This window comes from Octopus bimaculoides, chromosome 3, assembly GCF_046866305.1.
Source record: "Octopus bimaculoides isolate indiv1 chromosome 3, ASM4686630v1, whole genome shotgun sequence".
Taxonomy (NCBI): Eukaryota; Metazoa; Mollusca; class Cephalopoda; order Octopoda; family Octopodidae; genus Octopus; species Octopus bimaculoides.
Window position 1 is genome coordinate 21,665,644 of NC_142930.1, and position 23,393 is coordinate 21,689,036.

Sequence of the window (23,393 nt, forward strand, 5' to 3'; positions counted from 1 at the left end):
AATCACAGAGACAAAAAATTCTAAATAGCAGCAGATATAAAAAGGGGAACTTGACATGACGATCAGTCGGACGCTGACACTCGTTGATGCTGCATCGAAGAGGCCAGGGAATAGAAGAAAGAAGACATGCACCCAACACCAGAGCTGAAGACACCTCCGAAAGGAGGGGCCCCGCCACGTCAAAACGGTAGAGGAGTAGGGGCCGAAACCGGACGTGGTTCCTCCTGATGATGTCTTGAGCTAACTGGATCCTATAAAGGAGCTGTTGTGGTAGCAGACCACGAAACATGGTTGAAATTCCTCTGCTTGTCTGTTCACCTGATATACAGTAGTTAGTTAGAGAGATGGAGTGAGTGAGAAAGAGGGAAGAGTAAAGAAAGAAGAGAGGGAGAAGCAGGGAATGATTATTAATATTTAATACACCTAAGCCAAATGGTCATGCAGTCAGCTGAAGGGAGAGGCAAAGAATAAGAGAAAACGACAAGAGAGGAAGAGGGAAAGAGAAGTGTTAATGGGGTGTAGTGATGTGTGGAGAAGGAATACTTATGTAGTTAAAAGGTTAGCTGAAGGGAAAGGTAGATAGGGAGAGATGGAAAGGAGAGGCAGTTACATGTCATATTTTTTTCATAGCTCCCATGGTTACCGAGATAGTCTACTACAATAATACTCCTGTTTATAAAGGAGAAAGGAAGGGGTGATAGATGAATAAGGAAGGAAGGGGTAATAGATGAATAAGGAAGGAAGGGGTGATAGATGAATAAGGAAGGAAGGGTGATAGATGAATAAGGAAGGAAGGAAGGGGTGATAGATGAATAAGGAAGGAAGGAAGGGTGATAGATGAATAAGGAAGGAAGGAAGGGGTGATAGATGAATAAGGAAGGAAGGGGTGATAGATGAATAAGGAAGGAAGGAAGGGGTGATAGATGAATAAGGAAGGAAGGGGTGATAGATGAATAAGGAAGAGGTGATGTTATACTTGGAAGTGGGATGATGAAAATTGTAAGCTGCAAAAAAAGAAATCAAACAGCATTTTAACTCTGTGTGAAAATGTGTGTGTATGTAAATGTGTGAGTATGTGTGTTGTGTGTGTGTGTGTGTGTGTGTGTGTGTGTGTGTGTGTGTGTGTGTGTGTGTGTGTGTGTGTGTGTGTGTGTGTGTGTGTGTGCGCCAAGTGGGATGGTTCATCTTTGTTCGCTTAGTATTTGTGTTTATTTTTTGATTTGGTTGAATCTTGGTTGGTTTCTTTTGTTGTTTTTTTTGTTGGTCAGTTATTTTTAGTGTTTTGACAGAAAAAAAGTCATTCTAAAATTGTTTTTTAATGTAAGTGTGCCCACACAAGTCGAATGCTTTCACAGAGCAGGTTTTACAGCCACATCATCCAAACCAACCAGGTGAAACCGGGCTTAGCTGCTAGTGACATTTAAAACAATACATACCTTTGCAGCATTGATAACTGTAGCTGCGTAAGACTGTGATCCATCTCCAGACATACCACCACAAGATTGATGCACCGACACCAACTGCATGAAAAGAAATATTGAACTTTAGAACTTTGATAATTGTTTAACATTACAAAATCGTTAACGAGTGCCAGCATAGCTGTGTAGTAAGACATTGGCTTTCACTTGATGATTCTTGGATCAATCTCGCTGCATGACACCTATTGGCAAGTCTCTTCAACAATAGGCCTGAGTCCTTCAAAGCCTTGAGAGTGGGTCTGGTAGCAGGAAACAGAAACTGGAAGAAGACAAGTGTGAGTGTGTGTGTGTGTGTGTTTGTATATATATATATATATATATATATATGATGATTGTCTACTCCTTACACAGAGTTTGACCACCTCCTGCACCTACACCTTAGCCCTTTCATGGCGTCTGATGTAGCTTTTTAAACCAAACAATGTTTTGAAAAAACACCCACACAGATTGCACCTCTGATTTGTACTACCAATACCTGCAAGTAAGTTCTGCTCATTGTGGATCCTAACATGTCTTTTAAGACCCCCATTGGATTTGCAAGCCCTCTGGCACACACCACATTCAAACTTGTGCACAGACATATAATCAGAATAGCTGGTTGAAGTTTGTTTTCCATGGGTTCGCAGGTGAGATTTGAGGCCAGCCAAAGACAGGCATGGTCTGTCACAGACTGTGCACACAAAAAGGTCCTTGTCATTCACCTTCTCGATCTTTACATTTTTCCTTAAATATCTCTTGAGTCCTGCTTGCGTCATCCTAGCCTCTTTAAACGCTTTCACTCCACTCCACACCTTTGTTCGCCATCCAACTCGATCTGAAGCGAGGGCTTCTATATCTTCTGGAGCCATTCCAAGTGACTTCATAGCAGTCCTTATGCCATCCTTAAACCTTTGTTTAGGTTTATGCCGATAGCATTTCCCCTCTGCAAACTCGCCATAAAACAGCTGTTTTGGCATGTGCTCATCTGCCATTCATACAATATGGCCACACCATCTCAATTGGTTCCTCAAAATCGTGGCTTTAATTGAAGGGATGCCTGCAGATGCAAGGATATGTGTGTTTGGAGTAAAAAAATTCCATTTAATTTTTAAAATATGACGAAGGCATTTTTGGTGGAATTGTTCTAACAGTTTGAACCCCCAACCCCTAACTCTCTCACGCTATATAACATCTGATATATATATGTATATATATATATAATATATATATATATATATATATATATATATATATATATATATATATATATATAAGGTGTGGAAGCAAGGACTAGAATCGAAGGGCCTTAGAGTGAACCTAGCAAAAACCAAAATCCTAATAAGTAGGAAGGTAGATAAAACACAAACCCCTTCAGGTAGATGGCCCTGCTCAGTATGCAGTAAAGGAGTAGGTAGTAACTCTATAAGATGTACCCAGTGCAAGCTATGGACACATAAGAGGTGCAGCAATATCAAAGGCAGATTAACTACAAAGTTAGTCTTTGTATGTGGCAGATGTTCAGGTGCAATAAACACTGTAAACAAACAGGAAACAACTTCTATCTCATTCCAGGGAGAAAAACTAGAGGTAGTTGATAGCTTCCGCTATCTGGGTGACCAAGTTAGTAGTGGGGGTGGGTGCGCTGAAAGTGTAACTGCTAGAATAAGAATAGCCTGGGCCAAGTTTAGAGAGCTCTTACCTCTGCTGGCGACAAAGAGACTCTCACTCAGAGTAAAAGGCAGACTGTATGACGCATGTGTACGAACAGCCATGCTACATGGCAGTGAAACATGGGCTGTGACTGTTGAGGACATACGTAAGCTCGCAAGGAATGAAGCCAGTATGCTCCGCTGGATGTGTAATGTAAATGTGCATACCCGTCAGAGTGTAAGTATCTTGAGAGAAAAGCTGAACATAAGAAGCGTCAGTAGTGGTGTGCAAGAGAGACGATTGCGCTGGTTTGGACATGTGGTGAGAATGAATGAGGATAGCTGCATGAAAAAGTGCCACTCCCTAACAGTTGAGGGAACCCGTGGAAGAGGTAGGCCCAGGAAGACCTGGGCTGAGGTGGTGAGGCAAGACCTTCGAACATTGGGCCTCACCGAAGCGATGACTACTGACCGAGACCTTTGGAAATGTGCTGTGCGTGAGAAGACCTGGCAAGCCAAGTGAGATCGTTGCCAGTTCCCCTGGACTGGCTCTTGTGCAGGTGGCACATAAGATGTACCATCCTGAGCGTGACCGTTGCCAGTACCGCCTGACTGGCCTTGTAGGGTTTTCGAGCGAGATCGTTGCCAGTGCCCCATGACTGGCTCTTGTGCGGGTGGCACATAAAAAACACCATTTCGAGCGTGGATGTTTTCGTGCGGGTGACACGTAAAAGCACCCACTACACTCTCTGAGTGGTTGGCGTTAGGAAGGGCATTCAGCTGTAGAAACTCTGCCAAATTAGATCGGAGCCTGGTGTAGCCATCCGGTTGCACCAGTCCTCAGTCAAATCGTCCAACCCATGCTAGCATGGAAAGCGGACGTTAAACGATGATGATGATGATGATATACATACATATATATATATGTACATGTGCTTATTTCCTCGTGTTCCTTTCTGTTGAAGAGCGTAGGCTCAAAATGTAAAAGACTTTCTCACCTTAGCTAGCATCGAACTAATTCACCTGCTTGTTGTTCATACACCTGCCTTCATCTTTTATTCTTCTGTAAATTTCAACTATATATACACACTGACTCTTTCACCTGCACTTCTAGCAACGTCATCTACTGCATATCCTGCTCTCTCTGCCCTTCTCTATACATCGGTCAAATGGGACACTGCTTGGCTGACTGGTTTGTGGAACACCTATGAGACATCTGACTCGGCAACAACACCCCGGTCTCGCGCCATTTCCACTCTACCGGTCACTCTATACAACACTTTGGAATGTCCTTGCACAGGGGCCATGCGGGCTCCCGTCTTTGCTGTGAGCAGGAATTAATCTTTTCTCTTTGCTCCTTTGCGCCACATGGGCTCAACTCTCCTCTCTTCATCTAACCCTCCTCCTCTCTCCCTCTCACACCTACTTCCTCCCAGCCACCTCTCCTCTCTTGCTCTGGCACCTACTTCCTCTCTTCACTCCTACCACTGTCTCCCTTCCACCCTCTCCTTTCACCATCACCCCTCTCTCATTACCCACCACTTCACATTCCAACCCCACCATCCCTATACATCCCATCCCTGCTTCCTCCACACACCAACACCATACCACTACACACCACCCTGCATACACTAGCACTGACCACTTCCCAGCACCTACACCATCATCCACACACCTACACATGTACACGTCAATCTCACCAGCCCTCTTCCACACGCAAGCACACACACATACACGCTCTCAAATACACACGCATGCACACCCTTGTTTGAGATCACCACCACTTTATTATCTCCTCTTCTTTCTGGTTCTCCTGTGTGACCCCTCTGTCTAGCATTCACCATGGTAGATCGCTAGCCACTATACCTTTTTCTATTTTCTCTCCCAGTTTATTTCTGTGTTCCTTTCTGTCAAAGAGCATATGCTCGAAACCCAAAAGACTTTCTCACGTCCCGAGCGTTAAACTAGTACAGCTGTTTGCTGTTTACACACCCATCTTTGTCTTTTGCTTTTTTGTAAATTCTCACTATATCATCATCATCATCATCATCATCGTTTAACGTCCGCTTTCCATGCTAGCATGGGTTGGACGATTTGACTGAGGACTGGTGAAACCGGATGGCAACACCAGGCTCCAGTCTGATTTGGCAGAGTTTCTACAGCTGGATGCCCTTCCTAACGCCAACCACTCAGAGAGTGTAGTGGGTGCTTTTACGTGTCACCCGCACGAAAACGGCCACGCTCGAAATGGTGTCTTTTATGTGCCACCCGCACAAGCCAGTCCAGGGGCACTGGCAACGATCTCGCTCGAAAATCCTACAGGAGCCAGTCAGGCGGTACTGGCAACGGCCACGCTCAAAATGGTGCATCTCATGTGCCACCCGCACAAGAACCAGTCCAGGGGCACTGGCAACGATCTTACTTGGCTTGCCGGGTCTTCTCACGCACAGCCCATTTCCAAAGGTCTCGGTCCGTAGTCATCGCCTCGGTGAGGCCCAATGTACGAAGGTCTTGCCTCACCACCTCAGCCCAGGTCTTCCTGGGCCTACCTCTTCCACGGGTTCCCTCAACTGTTAGGGTGTGGCACTTTTTCACGCAGCTATCCTCCTCCATTCTCACCACATGTCCATACCAGCGCAATCGTCTCTCTTGCACGCCACAACTGATGCTTCTAATGTTCAGCTTTTCTCTCAAGATACTTACACTCTGACGGGTATTCACATTGACATTACACATCCAACGGAGCATACTGGCTTCATTCCTTGCGAGCTTACGTATGTCCTCAGCAGTTACAGCCCATGTTTCACTGCCATGTAGCATGGTTGTTCGTACGCATGCGTCATACAGTCTGCCTTTTACTCTGAGTGAGAGTCCCTTTGTCGCCAGCAGGGGTAAGAGCTCTCTAAACTTTGCCCAGGCTATTCTTATTCTAGCAGCTACACTTTCAGCGCACCCACCCCCACTACTAACTTGGTCGCCCAGATAGCGGAAGCTATCGACTACCTCTAGTTTTTCACCCTGGAATGAGATAGAAGTTGTTTCCTGTTTGTTTGCAGTCTTTATTGCACCTGAACATCTGCCACAAACAAAAACTAACTTGCTAGTTAACCTGCCTTTGATGTTGCTGCACCTCTTATGTGTCCATAGCTTGCACCGGGTACATCTTATAGAGTTACTACCTACTCCTTTTCTACATACTGAGCAGGGCCATCTACCTGAAGGGGTTTGTGTTTTATCTACCTTCCTACTTATTAGGATTTTGGTTTTAGCTAGGTTGACTCTAAGGCCCTTCAATTCTAGACCTTGCTTCCACACCTGAAACTTCTCCTCTAGTTCTGATAGTGACTCCGCAATTAGGGCAAGGTCATCAGCATAGAGGAGCTCCCAGGGGCAACCTGTCTTGAACTCCTCTGTGATTGCCTGGAGGACTATGGTAAATAATAGAGGGCTGAGGACGGAACCTTGGTGGACCCCTACCTCTACCCGGAATTCATTGCTGTACTCATTTCCAACCCTCACCTTACTGGCAGCATCTCTGTACATGGCTCGCACAGCTCTCACTAACCATTCTTCTATCCCAAGTTTCCTCATTGACCACCAGATAAGGGATCGGGGGACCCTGTCAAAGGCTTTCTCCATGTCAACGAAAGCCAGGTACAGAGGTTTATCCTTAGCTAGGTATTTCTCCTGCAACTGTCTCACTAGAAATAAGGCATCAGTAGTGCTTTTACCTGGCACAAACCCAAACTGCATCTCATCTAAATTGATTCGCTCCCTAATTAGTTGGGCTATGACCCTCTCTGTAACTTTCATAACCTGATCTAACAGCTTGATGCCTCTGTAATTATTTGTATCTAAAGCGTCCCCTTTACCTTTGTAGCAGTTGACTATGATGCTGCTACACCAGTCATAGGGTATGACTCCTTCGTGTATCACCTGGTTCGTAATACGGGTGACTAGGCTATAGCCAACACTGCCAGATATTTTGAGCATCTCTGCAGTGATTCCTGATGGGCCGGGGGCTTTCCCGGTCTTCATACTCTTAATTGCTTTATCTACCCTGGTACTATCAACTCGGATAGCTGGTCCCTCTATTGGGTCGACATAAGGCAGGCTCTCTTTCTCCCATTCATTCTCTTTATTAAGCAATCTATCGTAGTGGCATCTCCAGACCTCTTTCTTTGCATCCTCATTTAATGCAAGCGTACCATCATCCATGCGAACACATTTCTCTCCTACAACATCACTATTCTCTCTCCTACACTGTCTTGCAACACGAAATACCTCGAGTCTTTGGTCCTCACGGCGCAGAACATTGGCAAATCTTTCCTTATCTGCTTCCCCTCTGGCTAAATAAACCTGTCGCCTAGCCTCCCTTCTGGCACATTGGTACAATTCCCTGCTACCACCGTTCTTCCAGTCCTTCCAAGCCTGTTTCTTTTGTCTAATAGCCCTGTCTACCTCCTTGTTCCACCACCACGTTACTCTGGGTTGGGAGGGGACCTTACACCACCCACAAATCTGGTCGGTGGCTTTCAACAGGTTGTCCCGCAGAAATCTCCAATTGTCTTCCATGTTGTATGATGCTATATCCCCTTCTATTTCGTTAAATGCTTCAAGTAACTTGTCTCTAAGTCTCTGTCCGTTTGCAGGGTCTTTAAGCTTCCACACCCTTCTTCTCCAAGCCTGTCTAATTCTGGGCACCCATTTTGCCTTGATCCCAAAGTCGCTAACTACTAATCTATGTTGTGGGGTACATTCTTCGCCAGGGTAGGTTTTGGCATTTATAAGCCGCCCTCTTTCCCTATTTCTGGCGAGGATGTAGTCGATTTGGCTAGAGTGTCTGCCGGAGCGGTAGGTGACTAGGTGACTGGCAGGTTTCCTGAAGTTGGTATTGCAGACCATAAGATTGGTTGCATCACAGAACTCCAGCAGTCTGGTTCCCTCCTCGTTGCGGGAACCGAAGCCATAGCCTCCATGTATGCCATGGAAGCCCCCAGCACGACGTCCGACATGACCGTTGAAGTCTCCAGCCACAAAGAGAAGGTCCCTGTCACTTGTCGACGAGGTAGTTTGCTAGAGGGTGTCATAGAATTGGTCTTTCAGACCATCTGGTAGCCCAGGTTGAGGTGCATAGGCTGAGATGACAGTAGCTAATCTATGATGAAGCACAAGTCTGATCTTAAGTACTCTGTCACTTACTCTAACGACCTCGATTACCTTATCCACCCATTTCTCCGCTAGAAGTATTCCTACGCCCCCGACCCCGTCAGTGTTCCCTGCCCAGAAAATCTTGTACCTGTGTTCTTTGCCTGTGAGGAACCTTGCAGAACCTCCTCTCCATCTTACTTCCTGGATGCAGCACATATCTACGCATCTCCGTTCAAGCATCTCAACAATTTCACCAGATCTACCTTTCAGCGTGTCGACGTTGAGAGTGCCAATCCTAACAGTATGGGTGTTGGGGGTGTGGGCCTGTAGCCTGGGAAGGGGAAAAGCAGTGTCGTGTACCTGAAAAGAAAACTTGCAATTGGAAGAATTCATAAGCAAAACAGTACCTACAACCTGCAAACATTTCTCAACCTTAATGCGCTACCCAAAGGTAGGGGAGAGGATGGCCAAGGCCACTAGATGGGTTCCGGGAGACAGCCGAGGTTGACAGGATGACAGAGGAATGAACTTCCGGTGGAGGGGGCGGGATGACAGAGGAATGAACTTCCGGTGGAGGGGGTGGGATGACAGAGAAATGAACTTCCGGTGGAGGGGGTGGGATGACAGAGGAATGAACTTCCGGTGGAGGGGGTGGGATGACAGAGGAATGAACTTCCGGTGGAGGGGGTGGGAGGGCGGGTTACCGCCAGCGAGTAGATAGGGCTCTTAATTGTAGATTTTAAATATTTGAGAGACAACAATGCATAAATCGTAATTTTTAAAAGAGCAATGAATTCTGGGTGATTAGAATATAACGTAGCATGAATTTAGGAAGCTTAGAAAATGAATAAGCATGAATTTAAGACAACAACTGAATTCAATTGAATTTCATGGAGAGAAACAAGATAAATAATAGGGGGCAAACTAAAGCGCGAAGGTATTATGAGATGTTTGAGGCCGTAAATAAATAAAAAAATCTCTATCTTATCTGCATCTTGGAGATTTCGTCGTAGTATGTCAGCGAGATAATTTAGAATGGGTTTCTCATTTATATATAGCCAGAACCTGAAGACCTTAAGGAAAAACTACGAAAGAGAGAGAGAGGATGGAGGGGTAGACAGAGGCATGGCGGGAGAAAAGATCATCATCATCATCATCATATATATATATAAAGAGAGAGAGAGAGAGAGAGGGGGGACCAGTCAAGCAGCACATCACGCTGTAATTCTTGGGCTGAGAAATCAACACTTAAAAGCCATAATTTTAAGGAGCGATAAGAATTTTTGAATAAAGGAAAATGGGTAGTGGTGGGTAGGTACCGCCAGCGAGTAGATAGGGCTCTTAATTGTAGATTTTAAATATTTGAGAGACAACAATGCATAAATCGTAATTTTTAAAAGAGCAATGAATTCTGGGTGATTAGAATATAACGTAGCATGAATTTAGGAAGCTTAGAAAATGAATAAGCATGAATTTAAGACAACAACTGAATTCAATTGAATTTCATGGAGAGAAACAAGATAAATAATAGGGGGCAAACTAAAGCGCGAAGGTATTATGAGATGTTTGAGGCCGTAAATAAATAAAAAAATCTCTATCTTATCTGCATCTTGGAGATTTCGTCGTAGTATGTCAGCGAGATAATTTAGAATATATATATATATATATATATATATATATATATATATATATATATTTATATATATTTATGTATATATTAATATTATCTTGGCTGAAAAATTTCGATAATGCAAGTATGTTAATAGTTACCAGGGTAGCAGAAATCACACAAAAACTGAGAAAATCAGCGTAAGTCTTGCATTTGTAATATGGTTCCCTGATGATGAAATTATATGTATACCAGCATCTCTTACTTCTTTGGAGTAGAGTGCATATAATTTTTGAAACATATGTAGGAATTAAAGGAACTTATTGATTATATGCGTTTTGCTCCATTTATTATTATTCTATATATATATATATATATATATATATATATATATATATGCACACATATATATTTCTTAAGCCTAGTACTTATTATATCGGGCCCTTTTGCCAAACTGCTAAATTACAGGGACATAAAAAACACTAACATCAGTTGTCATGCAGTAATGGTGGGAGACAAAGACAGACACAAAGACACACATAAATATACACATGACATAGAGCTATGCTCAAAGCATCACAGTCTCTCCTTTCAGCAAGTAGCAAGCTAATAAATTTCTTGTGCACATTGTCAAAATGAGTAAAAAAACCAGATGTTCAGATAAGCAATCTTGCTTTTCAACCTACTACATCTAAACCTCTCTTTTTTTCAGCGCAGATCATAATTACCTTATTAATTCATTTCATTATTTTGTCTTTTCTTTGTACACCTATGTAAACACAGTCTTATCTTCCATGCTGTATCATCATCATCATCATCATCATCATCATCATCATCATCATTTAATGTCCGCTTTCCATGCTGGCATGGGTTGGACGGTTTGAGTGAGGACTGATGAGCCAGAGGCTGCACCAGACTCAATCTGATCTGGCAAAGTTTCTACAACTGGATTCCCTTCCTAATGCCAACCACTCTGAGAGTATAGTGGGTGCTTTTACATGCTACCAGCATGAGGGCCAGTTCTGGCAACGACCATGTTCAAAAGGTGTTTTTTACATGCTACCTGCACAGGAGCCAGTCTGGCGGTACTGGCATTGACCACACTCAAATGGTGCTTTTTACGTGCTACCTGCTACCATGCTCAAATGTTCTTTTTCACGTACCAGTAAAACAATGCTGGGAACAATCAAGCTCGAATGGTGCTTTTCACGAGTCACCGGCACAGGAGCCAATCCATGGCCCTCGCAACGATCATACTCGGATGTGCTTTTAAAGTTCCACTGGCACAAGTGCCAATCAGGCGGTACTGTCATCAGCTACATCAGTGATTCTGAGTTTGATTTCACTTGCCTCAATAGATCTTCACAAGCAAAGTTTATTGTCCAATGAATGAGGGGTATCCATAAGTGGGCTGGTTACACCCTCTGGCATAGGCCATGGGCTATGGTCTCATTTGGCTTGTTGGGTCTTCTCAAGCACAGCATATCTCCAAAGGTCTCGGTCACTAGTCAATGCCTCGGTAAGGCCTAATGTTCAAAGGTCAAGCTTCACCACCTCATCCCAAGTTTTCCTGGGTCTACCTCTTCCACAGGTTCCCGCAATTGCTAGTGTGTGATACTTTTTCACACAGCTGTCCTCATTCATTCGCAACACATGACCATACCATCGCAATTGTCTCTCTTCCACATCACATCTGATGCTTCTTATATCCAACTTTTCTCTCAAGGCACTTACACCCTGTCATGTATGCACACTGACATTACACATCCAGCAGAGCATACTGGCTTCATTCCTTGCAAACTTACGCATGTCCTCAGCAGTCATGGCCCATGTTTCACTGCCATGTAGCATGGCTGTTCATACACATGCACCATACAGTCTACCTTTTACTCTGAGCGAGAGACAAGGGCCTCTCGCTCAGAGTAAAATGTAGACTGTAGCTATATATACATATATACATATATATACATATATACATATATATACATATATACATATATCATCATCATCATCATCATCATCGTTTAACGTCCGCTTTCCATGCTAGCATGGGTTGGACGACTTGACTGAGGACTGGTGAAACCGGATGGCAACACCAGGCTCCAATCTAATTTGGCAGAGTTTCTACAGCTGGATGCCCTTCCTAACACCAACCACTCAGAGAGTGTAGTTGTATATATATATATATATATATATATACAGCAGCTATATATACATATATATACAATGGGCTTCTTTGAGTTTCCATCTACCAAATCCACTCACATGGCTTTGGAGTTGGTGCAAGGGCCTATAGTAGAAGACTCTTGCTCAAGGTGCTATGTAATGGGACTGAATCTGGAACCATGAGGTTCAAAAACAAACTTCTTGCCAAACAATTAGACATGGAAAAAATCTGAAAGAACAAAACAATGAAATCGTAATTTAATTATACTTAACTCTTTTATCTGCATATGCTAACCAGCGTGCCCCTAATGCAATTGGGTTGATGTTCGGTCCTGGGCAAGGATAGCAGTCTGAAAAATGATGGAAAATCATGATTAGTCCTTAAATATTGATCCTATATTTATTCATATAGGATCAATAGAAATAACTACAGGGGTATCAAACTGCTGGATTAGGTGATGAAGGTCATGGAGAGAGTCGTAGCCCAACTAATTAGGGAGAGAGTCCGCTTAGATGAGATGCAGTTCGGTTTTGTGCCTGGTAGAAGCACCACTGATGCTATATTTCTGGTATGGCAACTGCAGGAGAAATACCTAGTCAAAGATAAACCTCTATATTTGGCTTTTGTGGACTTGGAGAAGGTTTTGACAGGGTCCCCTGATCCCTTATCTGGTGGGCGATACAGAAACTGGGTACTGACGAATGGTTAATAAAGGCTGTACAGACCCTATACAGAAATGCCGTCAGTAGGGTTAGGATTGGAAATGAGTATGGTGAAGAATTCTGGGTAGAAGTAGGGGTCCACCAAGGATCAAACCTCAGCCCCCTTCTATTTACCATAGCCCTCCAAGCAATAACAGAGGAATTCAAGACAGGTTGCCCCTGGGAACTCCTCTATGCTGATGACCTGGACTCATAGCAGAGTCACTACCAGAACTAGAGAAGAAATTTCAGGTTTGGAAGCAAGGTTTAGAATCGAAGGGCCTTTGAGTCAATGTTGCAAAGACTAAAGTTCTAGTAAGAAGGAAGGCGAACACATCACACACCCCTGCTTGATTTGTAGAAAAGCTGTAGGTAGAAATTCCATAAGATGTACCCAGTGTAAGCTATGGACACATAAGAGGTGCAGCAACATCAAAGGAAGATTAACCGGGAAGATAGCTTTCACATGCAGCAGATGCACAGGGGCAATAAACACCGCAGATGCACAGGGGCAATAAACACCACAGATGCTCAGAAAACAGACTCCATTACATGTCAGGGGGAGAAACGAGAAGTGGTTGATAGCTTCTGTTACCTAGGTGACCAAGTCTGTAGTGGGGGTGGATGCTCAGAGAGTGTTACCACTAGAATAAGCTTAGCTTCTACCCCTACTGGTGACAAAGAGCCTCTGGCTCAGAGTGAAAGGCAGATTATATGATGCATGTTTGCGAACTGCCATGCTTCACAGCAGTGAAACATGGGCCATGACTGCTGAAGACATGCATAGGCTCAAAAGAAATGAAGCTAGCATGATCCGCTGGAAGTGTAATGTCAGTGTGCACATACGACAGAGTGTAAGCGTCCTGAGAGAAATGTTGGACATAAGAAGCATCGGATGTGGCATGCAAGAGAGACGTTTGTGCTGGTATGGTCATATACTATGGATGGATGAAGAGAGATGTGTGAATAAGTGCCACTCCCAAACAGTTGAAGGAATCCGGAGTAGAGGTAAACCTAGGAAAACATGGGATGAGGTGGTGAAGACCGAGAACTCTGGAAATATGCTGTGATTGCGAAGACCTGGCAAATAAAGTGAGTTTACGGCTGCATCCTACACCAGTTTTGCATAACCAGCCCTAGCCCATTCAAAAGTACCTAGGATCATAGGGCGACCTGCTGTGCTTGAGGAAACCTATTGAGTCAAGTACATCAACATCAAAATGAAAATCAAATGGAAATTATAGTTGTGATACCCATGCTGGTGGCACATAAAAAGCACCATCCAAACATGGCCGATGCTAGCACTGCCTTGACTGGCTTCCATGTCGGTAGCACATAAAACTCACCAGCCAATCGTGGTTGTTGCCAGCCTCCTCTGGCCTTTGTGCAGGTGGCACATAAAAAGCACCATCCGAACATGGCTGATGCCAGCACCGCCTCGACTGGCTTCCATGTCAGTGACACGTAAAAGGAACGCACTGATCATGGCCATTGCCAGCCTCCTGTGGCCCCTGTGCTGGTGGCACGTAAAAAGCATCCACTACACTCACGGAGTGGTTGGCATTAGGAAGGGCATCCAGCTGTAGAAACACTGCCAGATCAGACTGGAGCCTGGTGCAGCCTCCTGGCCTCCCAGACCCCAGTCGAACCGTCCAACCCATGCTAGCATGGAAAACGGACATTAAACAATGATGATGATGATGATGAAAAGTATAAAAAAAGTTGTTGGAACTTTCTTTTAAATCTAATACATTTACTTACTTGTGATCCAAAATAGTTGACGGAATTGGCAAGCTTCAAAAACAGCCATTTTCTCTGCAAAAACTGTTATAACAACCCTGTGAAAATGTTGGAGGAATTAATAAAAAGTTATAAAAACAATATAACACAATCAACAAGTAGTAATTTCAAATTTCAGTACAAGGCTAGCGATTTCACGTGGCGCTACACATTTTTCCTGGCTAACAATTCTGCCAGCTCACTGTTTTAATGATAATAAATAATAATATCAGACAGACAGTACTTTATGCAATATTACTTGGAACTGCACACATATTGTGCAAAGCACTATCTACCTGAGGTCCTTGTTGTGACTTGACAGTACAAACTCCCTGTAAACACAAAATCTTCAATCAACAACATCACGATATTGGATACTGTGCAATGTCTTAAATAATAATAATAATAATAATAAAAGTAGTAGTAGTAGTAGTAGTAGTAGTAGTAGTAGTAGTAGTAGTAGTAGTAGTAGTAGTAGTAATAGGCCAGATATAGTTGTCAGAGATCATGAAGTAAAAATATGCTTTCTAATTGATGTATCAATACCAGCAGATAGCAACCTTTCTCTAAAAGAAATGGAGAAACTTTGAAAATACAAAGACCTGGAAATAGAGGTAACTCGAATGTGGAGTCTAAAAACAGAAATAATTCCTATCATAGTAGGTGCCTTAGGTATAATAAAAAAATATTCAGACAAATACATAACAAAAACACCAGGACTTACAAATATATATAACATACAGAAAATTGCACTACTGGGTACTGCACACATCCTACGCAAAACACTTTCAATACAGTAACCATAAGAGCACCACAGCAAACCACAGTACATACCCAAAGCACACAGAGCTGTGCTTGGTAGTGAAGTGAAAACATGCTATAAAAATAAAACTACTGAATAATAATAATGATAGAGCAAGTATAAAGATATTGAAATAGAAATTAGCAAAATGTGGAGCCAGAAGACAAAAACAATACCAGGTGCCCTTGGAATGATAGCAATAGGGGCTGATTGCTACCTAGCTCAGATACCAGAAAACCCCAAAATGAGAGAAATGCAAAAGACAGTGCTCATGGGAACTGCCCATATCCTACGCAAAATACTGTCTATGTAATCTCAAATTTTAAAACGTACTCATAATTTTCTTAAGGTTTCTTAAACATTCTCTAGAACAACACTATGTACAAAACTAAATGTATGGCACCCTAGGCATAACACCAATATGAACTTCTAACTTGTCTCTTGAGGTCTCTTGGTGAGACTTGGAGCCAACTTGCACAAATGTAAAGCAAAAGTCAAACATAAAATAATAATAATAACAATAACAATAATAATAATGAAACCATTGATCATGTTGTCTCCATATGCAGTCTTTTTGTGCCTACAAAATATCTCAACAGGCATGATGGAGCTGCACAATATATTCACTGGGTAATTTGCAAAAACCTGGACTTGCCCCATGATAAAAACTGGTGGGAATAAAAACCAACTCCAGTGCTTGAAAATGATCACATCTCCCTCCTCTGAAACTTCGCCATTCAAACTGACAGAAAGAAAGATGCAAATAGGCCAGACATCATTTTGAAAGACTTCAGACAAAAATCATGCCTCCTCATTGATATGATTGTCCCGATCAATATAAACATATGTCAAGACCTACCAAAAACTAGCAACTATAAAGATCTTGAAATAGAAATTAGTAAAATGTGGAACCTGAAGACTAAAACAATACTTGTTGTCATAGCTGCCCTAGGAATGATAGCAAAAGGGGCTGATTGCTACCTAGCTCAGATACCAGGAAACCCCAGAATGGCAGATATTCAAAAGATAGTACTCATGGGAACTGTCCATATCCTACGCAAAATACTGTCTAAGTAATCTCAAATTTTAAAACATACTCATAATTTTCTTATGGTTTCTTAAACATTCTCTAGAACAACACTTTGTACAGAACCAAATATATGGCACCCTAGGCATAACACCAACATGAACTTTTAACTTGCCTCTTATTTACATTATTTACATTTGACGGATATTTGTCCTCATCTTGTTTGCTGTAAACACGACGTTTTGGCTGATATACCCTCCACAGCCTTCATCAGGTGTCTTGGGGAAATTTCGAACCTGGGTTCTCATTCCTAAGGTATTTTTCAATGTTGTTATTATTATTGTTATTATTATTCTTCTTCTTATTATTATTATTATTCAAGTCACTGCCTGGAATTGAACTCGGAATCTATGGGTTAGTAGCCTGCACTCTTAACCACTACGCTATATACCCGTGGGCTACTAACTCCAAGATTCCGAGTTCGATTCCAGGCAGTGACCTGAATAATAATAATAATAATAATAATAATAATAATAATAATAATAATAATAATAATAATAATAACAACAACAACAACATCGAAAAATACCTTAGGAATGAGAACCAAGGTTCAAAATTTCCACAAGATACCTGATGAAAGTTGGAGGATCTGTCAGCCGAAACATTGGCTAACAACAAACAAGATGAGGACAAATATCCATCTAATGTAAATAATTCCTCATTTCTTAAATATAGAACTGCGTTGTTGTCTCTTGAATTCTCTGGGTGAGACTTGGAGCCAACTTGTACAAATGTAAAGCAAAAGTCAAACAAAAAATAATAATAATAATAATAATAATAATGATAATAATAATAATCCTTTCTTCTCAAGGTACAAAGCTTGAATTTTTGCAGGAGGGGGACTAGTCAATTAAATTGACCCCAGTGTTTCACTGGTACTTATTTTATCAACCCCAAAATGATGAAAGGAATTTGAACTCTGAACATGAAGCCAGACAAAATACTGCTAAGCATTTTACCCAGCATGCTAATGATTCTGCCAGCTCACCACCTTAATTAATGCTAATATTGATTTCTAGTTTTGACACAAGGCCAGTAAATTCGAGGGAGGGGTTAAGACAATTACAACATCCCCAGTGTTCAACTTGTACTTATTTTATCAATTCCAAGAGGATGGAGGGCAAAGTCGACCTGCGTGGAATTTGAACTCAGAGCATAAAAGCGGACAAAATTCCACTAGGAATTTTGCCCAGCATAGCAATCACCATGTAATTGGGTAAACAAAATGCTTGAATATCAAGGCATATAAGCCCCCAATGGAGAAAATTTGGGGCTTATATGCCTGAATATTTAACTATTTTGTTTAGCCAGTACACTAAAATAATTTCAAGTGATGCTCCAGCATGGTCACAGTTAAATGATTGAAACAGGCAACAAAATATGATACTCACCGAGCATTGCATTCAACATTTTGTATTGGCAGCGTTTTAAAAGACAAACTGTGGCATTCTTCACCGGTTTTCAATGACACTAATCTTGCAGAGCAATAGGATTGACATGAGCTGTAGGTGTGAGAAGGAAAGAAGAAACAGAAAACAATAGAAGGAGCATAGCACAAAGGCAAGATGTGCAGCAGATGCACTTGGGACATGAAGAAATAATTATTATTTTATAAGAGCATTGTATTATTAGGTTGTCAAGAAAGTTCTTGTGGTTTTTAACCTTTAAATTCAAATGCACATATCTCGGCTCAAACAAAACTTTATTGATTGAAATAAACACCATCAGAATCAACACACTTTTGTCAATGCGAAACAAGTTTATTTATGCCAATAGCATCAAAATCCTGCATTCAGGTGGCAACGAAGTCATTGAAGGCGTGTTTGACATTGTCTTGGTTTTTGAAGCATTTCTCATGCAGGAAGTTGTCGAGATGCTTGAAAAAGTGGTAGTCGGTAGGCGAGAGGTCTGGTGAGTATGGCAGATGAGTCAGAGTTTCGTAGCCCAATTCGTTCAACTTCTGCAGGGTCAGTCGTGCGATGTGCGGCAGAGCATTGTCATGGAGAAGAATTGGTCCTTTACTATTGACCAATGCTGGCTATTGTTGGAGTTTCTTATGCATTTCATCCAATTGCTGACAGTACTTCTCTGCCGTAATGGTTTCGCCTGGATCCAAAAAGCTGTGATGGATGAGACCAGCCGCAGACTACCAAACAATCACCATGATGTTCTTTTGGTGCAACTTTGGCTTCGGGAAGTGAGCTTCGTCACCGTCCGACTACTGAGCTGAGCATCGCCAGTTGTTGTAAAGAATCCACTTTTCATCGTAAGTTACAATCTGGTCGAGAAACGGGTCGTTCTTGTTGCATAAAAGAAGGGAAGATGACACTTCAAAATGGCATGTTTATTGGTTGTCATTCAATTCGTGCGGCACCCATTTCACAAGTATTTTTGTTATTCAAATCTCTTTCAAGTGATTGGAAATTGTCATATACATTACATCTAATTCAGGAGCAAGCCCTCAAACAGTTGTGCATGGATTGGCTTCCACAAAGGCTCTTAGTTGATCGTTGCCAACATCCGATGGCCGACCACTACACTTATCATCTTCAAGATTCTCATCACCGCTATGAAATTTCTTGAACCATCATTGTGCTGAATGTTCATTAGTGATTCCTGATTGTTCTTTGTTGTTTTTTTAATTTTTAATAAAGGGATATGTTAAAAGTGTCCAAGAACTTTCTTAACAAAGCATTGTTATATCAAAGAAGGTAAAAAAAGAGTGAAAGTAGAAAGCTTCTGACAATGCAGAAAGTTTTATAAAAGTTTTATATTTCAGGCACAAAGACCCATCTTCAGAAGGTGAAAAGGGAGAAGAAATAGACAGCTTCTCATAATATGGTAAGTTTTATAACACTTTTATATTTCGGGTAGAAAGGTCCATCTTCAGGAGAAAAATAGTTTGGGAAATGTCCAGATATGCAGGTTCTGCTGTTAACCCATTGGAATCCCCAAGCGTTATGTAGCAGCCATGGTCAATATCCAAACGTAGGTGTAATCAATGCTTGAAGCATTAGTGTAAACAAACTTCCAACTGTTGCTGTAGGCTACTCACCATTTGGTGCATCTAGTCCACACTGTAAAGTGGGTGGCATTTGGAAGGCATGCTGCTGTAAAAACCCTGCCAAAACTGACCTCACCTGTGCTGGTGCCACATAAAAAGCATCCAGTCCACATTGTAAAGTGATTGGCACAGGACGAAGACCAGATGTGCAACAGATATACACAGACATGCAGGAAGTAAATAGACATCTTTAATTTTCAAAATTTTTGATCTAAGCATTTTAATGTTTTCAGCGGTGTAGAATTTACAATGTAATTGTTCTTTTTTTTATTCCAGGTTGTCATTATGTTAAACATTTGTGAAGAGTAACCACGCCACACACAAAAAATTCAGCAGAACTGTCAGATTTTCAAAGAGGTGGTTATATTGTTGGGTAATCTGAGGCTGATCTTAGCCAACGAAAAATTGCCCAAAATTTTCAAATTCTTCTTGCAACAGTTAATAGAATTATAGTGCAATTCAAAAGCCAAGGAAAAGAATCAACACATTCTCATCCCTACCGAGCTGGGCCCTCAGAAAGGAAGCTTCGCTGTTTCAAGAGAATTGTGGAAAACAAACCCCATTCAAATGTTTCTCACATTGCAAAACAGCTAGAAGTTAGTCCAAGAACATGTGTTACATATCTGCATAAGCTTGGGTATTATGGGACAAGCAGCTAGAAGAAAACCTCTCCTTCAACCAATTAATATCAAATAAAAGCACATCCAAGTGTGATCATTGCCAGGGCGATGGATTGGTTCCTGTGCCGGTGACTCATGAAAAGCACCATTCAAGTATGATCTACATATCAAGAAGGGCCTGAAGCTATCTAACAGAAGCTATTAACTACTTCTAGCTTTCCACTCTGGCATTTTATTTTCTGTACACTTTTAATTTATATGTAAGATATATTTCTCAATTAGTAATGAAAACAAATACTTACTTTGACGAATCACATATCACCATCAATGGCCGCTTGCTTGCGAAGCTGTCAACTTCTTCAAAAACTGAAGAAGAGAAAAACAGATTCTTTCAGGATTTATCTTCCATTTTAACCCTCCACAAAAACAAACAAAAAATACAGGCTGTAAATGATTTAAGAAGAAAATTGGGAATAAGAGGCAGCAGATGTTGTGTGCAAGAGAAAAGATTGCACTGGTGTGGTCATGTAATATGTATGAATGAAGACAGCGGTATAAAGAAATGTTGAGCTCTAATTGTGGAAGGTACCCTTGGAAGGGGTAGACCAAGGAATGTGTTGGTAACTAAAAGCCTCTCAGAGTGAAAGGTAAATTGTATGATGCTTGAGTACATACCGCTATGTTACACAGGAGTGAAACATGAGCTTTGACTACAGAGGACTTGTGAAGGCTTGAAAGAAATGAAGCTACAATGCTGTGGTGGATGGGTAATGTTAGTGTGCACACACACACAACAGAGTGTAAATGATTTAAGAGGAAAACTGGGGATCAGAGGCATCAGATGTTGTGTGCAAGAGAGGAGACTGTGCTGGTTTGGTTATGCAATGTGTATGGATGAAGACAGCTGCATAAAGAAGTGCTGAGCTCTAATTGAGAAGACACATCAAGCTAAGTAAAATCGTTGTCTTCCAAACATACCAGCTTGTCCTTTCAGGTGCCAGTGCCACTTAGAAAGCACTCGTGCCCATGGTGTGTAAATGCACTCATGCCAATGGCACATCAAAAACCACCCAGCACACTCTACAAAGTGGTTGGTGTTAGGAAGGGCATCCAGCTGTAGAAACCATACCACAGCAGATATGGAACTTGAATAGCCCTTCAGCTGGTCAGCTCCTGTCAAACTGTCCAACCCATGCCAGCATGGAAAACAGACATTAAATGATGATGATGATATATCAGGTTATCCCATAAGTTCTGTCTGATTTTACCGTTTTTAAAATTGAATGAAATTTAATAGTATTTTAGAATGTTTAATCATCATCATCATCATCATCATCGTTTAACGTCCGCTTTCCATGCTAGCATGGGTTGGACGATTTGACTGAGGACTGGTGAAACCGGATGGCAACACCAGGCTCCAATCTAATTTGGCAGAGTTTCTACAGCTGGATGCCCTTCCTAACGCCAACCACTCAGAGAGTGTAGTGGGTGCTTTTACGTGTCACCCGCACGAAAACGGCCACGCTCGAAATGGTGTCTTTTATGTGCCACCCGCACAAGCCAGTCCAGGGGCACTGGCAACGATCTCACTCGAAAATCCTACGGGAGCCAGTCAGGCGGTACTGGCAACGGCCACACTCAAAATGGTGCATCTCATGTGCCACCCGCACAAGAGCCAGTCCAGGGGCACTGGCAACGATCTTACTTGGCTTGCTGGGCTGGCTACATCCCTGGCAGAGGCCTTGGATTTTGGTCTCACTTGGCTTGCCGGGTCTTCTCACGCACAGCATATTTCCAAAGGTCTCGGTCAGAAGTCATTGCCTTGGTGAGGCCTAATGTCCGGAGGTCATGCTTCACCACCTCATCCCAAATCTTCCTGGGCCTGCCTCTTCCACAGGTTCCCTCAACCGCTAGGGTGTGGCACTTTTTTACCAGCTATCCTCATCCATTCCCACCACATGTCCATACCAGCGCAATCGTCTCTCTTGCACACCACAACTGATGCTTCTAATGTTCAGCTTTTCTCTCAAGATACTTACACTCTGACGGGTTTTCGGACAGAACTTATGGGATGACCAGATACATTCCTGGCTTTACAGTTTGTTTGTGGACTAAATCTACATACAGTGCAGTTCCTATCAGTACAGGGGCTTCTACTAAAAGGGTAGGTTCTACCAAATAGGAATTTGATAGGGTTGCCTGGCCTTTCTACAACCTTAATTCTTAGCTTAAGTTTGTCTAGGGCCCTACTATTTATATGCTGGTGTCACATAAAAAGCATTTGTGCCAGTGGAATATAAAAGGCACCAAGCAAACTCTTAAAGTGAATACAGAGTGAATACAGTCAAATGGCTGAAACAAATAAAAGAAAAATACACACCAGGTACAGGGGTCGGCAAGATCCTCACTGCTCGAACAGGGCCCTGACGGATCGACATCACCTCCTGTGCTTCTCCTTTAGTCTGGGAAGGAAAAAGTGGGAAAAAAACAACAATTAAATAAAAAATGGAAAGAATTGTAATTTTCATATATCATTAACATCATTACTAGACATCTAATAAGCTGACCTGTCCTGAAATTCCAGACTGAAAGAGACAGCTGTGACAGAGCTTTGGACATATCCTATAAATAAACTAACCAGCCACTCCTTGTTATTCCACATTGAAGGAGACAGCTGTACCGGCACTTTGAACATAACTAATAAACTAACCTGCAACTTTTTATTATTCCACATTGAAACAGCTGTAGCAGCATTTTGAACATACTCTAGTAATAAGCTGACCTGCCACCTTTTGTTATTCCAGACTGAAAGAGATGGCTCCGCAAGCACTTTGAACAACTCCTATCAATAAGCTGACCTGCCACCTTTTGTTATTCTAGACTGAAAGAGATAACTGTACAAGCACTTTGAACAACGCCTACCAACAAGCTGACCTGCCACCTTTTGTTATTCTAGACTGAAAGAGATAACTGTACAAGCACTTTGAACAACGCCTACCAACAAGCTGACCTACCGTCTTTTGTCATTCCAGACTAAAAGAAACAGCTGTGATAGAGATTTGAAAATATCCCAAGACACCTGATGAAGGCTGGAGGGTGTATCAGCCAAAACATTGTGCTAACAACAAACAAGATGAGGACAAATATCCGTAAAATGTAAATAATGTTTTATCATTCTCATTTGAAACAGCTGGAAAGGCATTTGGAACACACTCTACTCAACACTGCTTATCACAATTCCATTGTGGTAATCAACTACTTGACTGAGATGGGCAACACAACTGTTCCTCACCATCCCCACAGTTGT

At 42.1% G+C, this 23,393-nt stretch overlaps 1 protein-coding gene across 1 annotated transcript in view; it reads right to left on the reverse strand.

Moving 5' to 3' along the window:
* Positions 1 to 23,393, reverse strand: part of LOC106875506 (BCAS3 microtubule associated cell migration factor) — a 60,162-nt gene that overhangs the window by 31,410 nt on the left and 5,359 nt on the right. Inside the window, exons 4-9 of the mRNA XM_089348674.1 lie at positions 22,467 to 22,548; positions 20,389 to 20,452; positions 17,794 to 17,904; positions 14,496 to 14,572; positions 12,306 to 12,382; positions 1,437 to 1,520 (exon numbers count right to left, since the gene is read on the reverse strand). Coding sequence (XP_089204800.1) covers positions 1,437 to 1,520; positions 12,306 to 12,382; positions 14,496 to 14,572; positions 17,794 to 17,904; positions 20,389 to 20,452; positions 22,467 to 22,548 — 495 coding nt within the window. The remainder of the gene's footprint in view (positions 1 to 1,436; positions 1,521 to 12,305; positions 12,383 to 14,495; positions 14,573 to 17,793; positions 17,905 to 20,388; positions 20,453 to 22,466; positions 22,549 to 23,393) is intronic.